This window comes from Neofelis nebulosa, chromosome 16, assembly GCF_028018385.1.
Source record: "Neofelis nebulosa isolate mNeoNeb1 chromosome 16, mNeoNeb1.pri, whole genome shotgun sequence".
Taxonomy (NCBI): Eukaryota; Metazoa; Chordata; class Mammalia; order Carnivora; family Felidae; genus Neofelis; species Neofelis nebulosa.
Window position 1 is genome coordinate 39,132,072 of NC_080797.1, and position 3,573 is coordinate 39,135,644.

The 3,573-nt window shown below is 58.4% G+C and overlaps 1 protein-coding gene across 1 annotated transcript; it reads right to left on the reverse strand.

Moving 5' to 3' along the window:
- Nucleotides 1-1,218: 1,218 nt before the first annotated feature.
- HOXB13 (homeobox B13) lies at nucleotides 1,219-3,198 on the reverse strand. The gene is made up of 2 exons (XM_058703913.1): nucleotides 2,546-3,198; nucleotides 1,219-1,528 (listed from the first exon to the last, which is right to left on the reverse strand). The coding sequence occupies exons 1-2, from the start codon at nucleotides 3,141-3,143 to the stop codon at nucleotides 1,275-1,277; spliced, it is 852 nt and encodes a 283-aa protein (XP_058559896.1). The 5' UTR covers nucleotides 3,144-3,198; the 3' UTR covers nucleotides 1,219-1,274.
- Nucleotides 3,199-3,573: the final 375 nt, after the last annotated feature.

Consider the following 3,573-nt stretch of genomic DNA (forward strand, 5'->3'; position numbering starts at 1 on the left):
GGAGTTGACACGAGCACCAACCTTGTCCTCCACCCACCCAGGATTCAGGGTACTTGAGCCAGTGCAAAGGGGAAGTCGGGGTACTTGAGCCAGTGCAAAGGGAAAGGGGGAAAAAAATCTGCAGCCACCGTTGCTGAACATGCCTGATCCTGGGTCTTTGGGTTTCTGGCACCCACTGTTCTTTTACCCACAAAGGGCCTGCCCCATCTCCCAAGCCTGAGACCCGCACGCTTCTCTTGGTGGGGGCAAGCGGGTGGTGAAGGGCCATTTTCTGGTTTTCTCTCCAGCCTGGCTAGTCCAGCGGGTTTGGGACGTGTCTGCCCCTTAGGGTGGGACGGGATGCGGTTCTCCAGTTCTGTAACCTTCTGTGCCTGGGTGGGGCACATCTACAAGGCCACAAATACCTATTTCATGTGGCTTCCAAATGCCCGACGGATCGTAACCTGGACAGAACCACCGGGAATGCTAGGGAAAGACTTGGGAAGTTTGGGGGAGGAAATGAGAGGTGGTGAATTATCCGGGCACTTTCTCGAACCCAGTTTTTCTCGAGGAAGGAGGACGGACTCGGGAGGGCAGCACGCTGGCTTCATTTTCACACAAGGACAAAATCTAAGCGTTGAGGATGGGACTTCTGAGACCACTCGGTACAACCTAGGGGGTGGGCGGGGAAGGGAGGGAGTGGTGCCCACCCGTGTTGTCCTTCTTGCCCGTGGGTCCTCTGAGAAAAATGCTAAACGAGCAACGGTAGGCGTAGGTAGTCGCAGGGATGAATGTGCCTTTTCTCCTCTCTGCCGCAGTCACTGGGGTGGGGGATGGGATTTGAAAATGGAAGGGGATCCAGAGGAAGCTTCCCTGCCAGGGGTCTCCTTCCAAGTTTATTCATAATCAGCTCAATCCATGCAAGCGGTTTCTAAGGTGCTCTTCAGAGCTCTAGATAGAAAATAGGAGACTAATCTTCATGGGAACTCATACTTGTGATAGTAATTACTGCCGCTAAGATGAATGATTATGACCGCGACAGGTCCTGTAGCTGGTGGCTTACTCTGGTGGGTTGGACTGTAACTCTGGGCCTCACTGGCTCCCTAGAACATATGGGGGTACAGCAGACCATCCCTCCGGAACAGCCCAAGAGGTGTGGCCTGTGACCAGCGTAACCTGTGGGAGCCCCTCACTAGAGTCCTGCGCTCCAGCCTGGCACTGGCAGTCTCCCGGTCTCCCCAGGACACTCCCATTTCTCCCTCCCCCCCCCCCACCTCCCCAGGCAGGGATCTCCCTCACGGAGTGGTGCTGGTCTTGACCTTGGCGAGGACTTTCTTCTCCTTAACCCGGCGGTTCTGAAACCAGATGGTGATCTGGCGCTCTGAGAGGCTGGTGGCCGCGGAGATCTTGCGCCTCTTGTCCTTGGTAATGAACTTGTTAGCGGAATACTCGCGCTCCAACTCGCGCAACTGCCCCTTGCTGTACGGAATGCGCTTCTTTCGGCCCCGTCGGAAGGCGCAGCCTTCTGGAGGGTGCTGCGCGCTTGTATCTGCGCGTCGACGGAAGGAGGGAGAGAAAGCCACGCTCAGACCTCTGCCCCCAAGCCCACGCGCAGACCCAGGCCCTACAAGCTAAGTAACTCTCCAGGAGCCCCCAGATCGCCCTTCAGACACACGCGGGCTCCCACTCCCCCAAAGCACAGCGGGACACCTCGACTTCCGGCTCCTTTCTAATTACCGCTGAGACTTGGAAAGACCAGGATCCTGCGGATCACCCTTACCTAACACTGTCCTCACCCTTGCAGGTCTGGAAACACACCCATCACACATGGCCAGACCTTTGCCCAGGGTCACATACATACATCCACCCTCACATGCATTTTCACACTCCTGGCCACTCTCCTAGAGTCTACAGCCAAGTTATGTACAGAAGGGAACACATTTCTGTCCCCGCTCCCAACACACACACACACACACACACACACACACACACATACACACACACACACACCCCCACACACATACCCCTAGGTTATGACTGCAGGAAATCTGAATTTTCCTGTGGAAACTGAAAATTCATTGGAGAGAAAAGGAGGGCTTGTATTTCTTACAGAACATCCATTATCTCTGTTCCGACACCCCCCACCCCCACACTCACTAAATTGAGAGTCGTTTAGCCTTTTGGCAGAAGTAAACCTGGGATCTTTGAGGTAGGAACAGCCTGAGCCCCTCAGAGGTGATAGGGGAACCAAACACTCTGACATATTGAGAAGCTGGTCCCAAAGCCTCCTAGGGAGGTGAAGGGGCCTGGTGGCCCGAAGGCTTTAGAAAACACCCAGCTCAGCCACCCCCACTCCCCCCTCCCGCACACTGACCCTCTGGGGCTCCACCAGCCCAGGCTCTTCAACTGCCTAAAACCCTCCTTCAGGGTCCTAATAGCCAACAGAGGACCACAAGCGCCTCCTCACCAGCCCCAAGTTTCCCTTCACCTCCTCCCAGGCAAGTGCCGGCCGGGCCTACAACCCACACTCAGCACCAACGGGACCCAAAGTAGTGGGGCAAGTTACCTGCAAATGCTGCCTTCCAGAAGGGCCCTGGCGGGTTCTGTTCTCCCTGGCAACACATCTGGCTGTTCCAGCCCCCGGTGAGGGCCCAGGACTGGTAACTGTCCACAGGCAGCAGGGAGTCGTGGCGAGGCTCCCCGGGGGCCCCCAGAGTCTGCACCACCGACACATCCAGGTAACTGGCCATAGGCTGGTAGGGTCCCGAGTACCCCGGATAGAAGGCAAACTCGGTGGGGCGGCTGGGGTACTCCTCCCCGGCAGCGGCAGTCTCCGCGGGGTAGGCAGCTAGGGTGGCCGCCTGGGCACAGGGTTTCAGCGAGCTCCGGGACACTCGGCAGGAGTAGTACCCGCCTCCAAAGTAGCCGTAAGGCACCGGAGCCGCCCCCTGGGGCACCCCGGGGCAAGGGTGGCACTGCTTTGGCGGTTCCGCAGAGCCCGGCAGGTCCAGGGGGGCATAGCTGACGGCGGGCATCAGCGTAGGCGCCGCTGCTGGGTGGCTAGTCAGTGGGGAGTGGGCGACTAGATTCCGACTCCCTCCTGCCCCGGGCAAGCCATCCATGTCCTTGGCCCCGTCCAAGGTGGCATAATTGCCGGGCTCCATGGGGCCGCGGGTCGGCTCATGGGGTGCCGGGGGTGGGGGATACAGGGGGCACCCAGCTCGCTCTCCCCACCCAGGCCCCGGGAATCCAAGGCGTTTTAAATCGCTCCCAGCTCGCCCGGCGCCTGCATTCGCTCGTCCCGGCCGTCTTGACGCAGGAGACGCAGGTGCCAGGGCACGCGCGCTGATTGGCTGTGGCCTTGGGGAGAGAAGCTAGTAAAATCTTCATGGCAGAAATTGCGAAAATACTTTACCCTTGCTTCTCTCCCAGTGTGTCTTTCTCCCTCTCCCTCCCTCCCTCCCTCCTCCTACCCCTCCCTCTCTCCCTCCGCGCCTCCCTCCCTCCCTCCCTAAGTCCCTCTCTCCCTCTCCCTCGCTTTTATTGCATTTGGAAACCAGAAAAGAACCGAGAGGAAGTGTCCTTTCTCTGCTT

Bases quoted from the DNA above. Each gene is read 5' to 3' on its own strand.
- HOXB13 (XM_058703913.1), bottom strand. From the start codon at position 3,143: ATGGAGCCCGGCAATTATGCCACCTTGGACGGGGCCAAGGACATGGAT. The intron at 1,529-2,545 runs GTAACTTGCCCC...GTCGACGCGCAG, and splicing joins CTGGAAGGCAGCATTTGCAG to ATACAAGCGCGCAGCACCCT.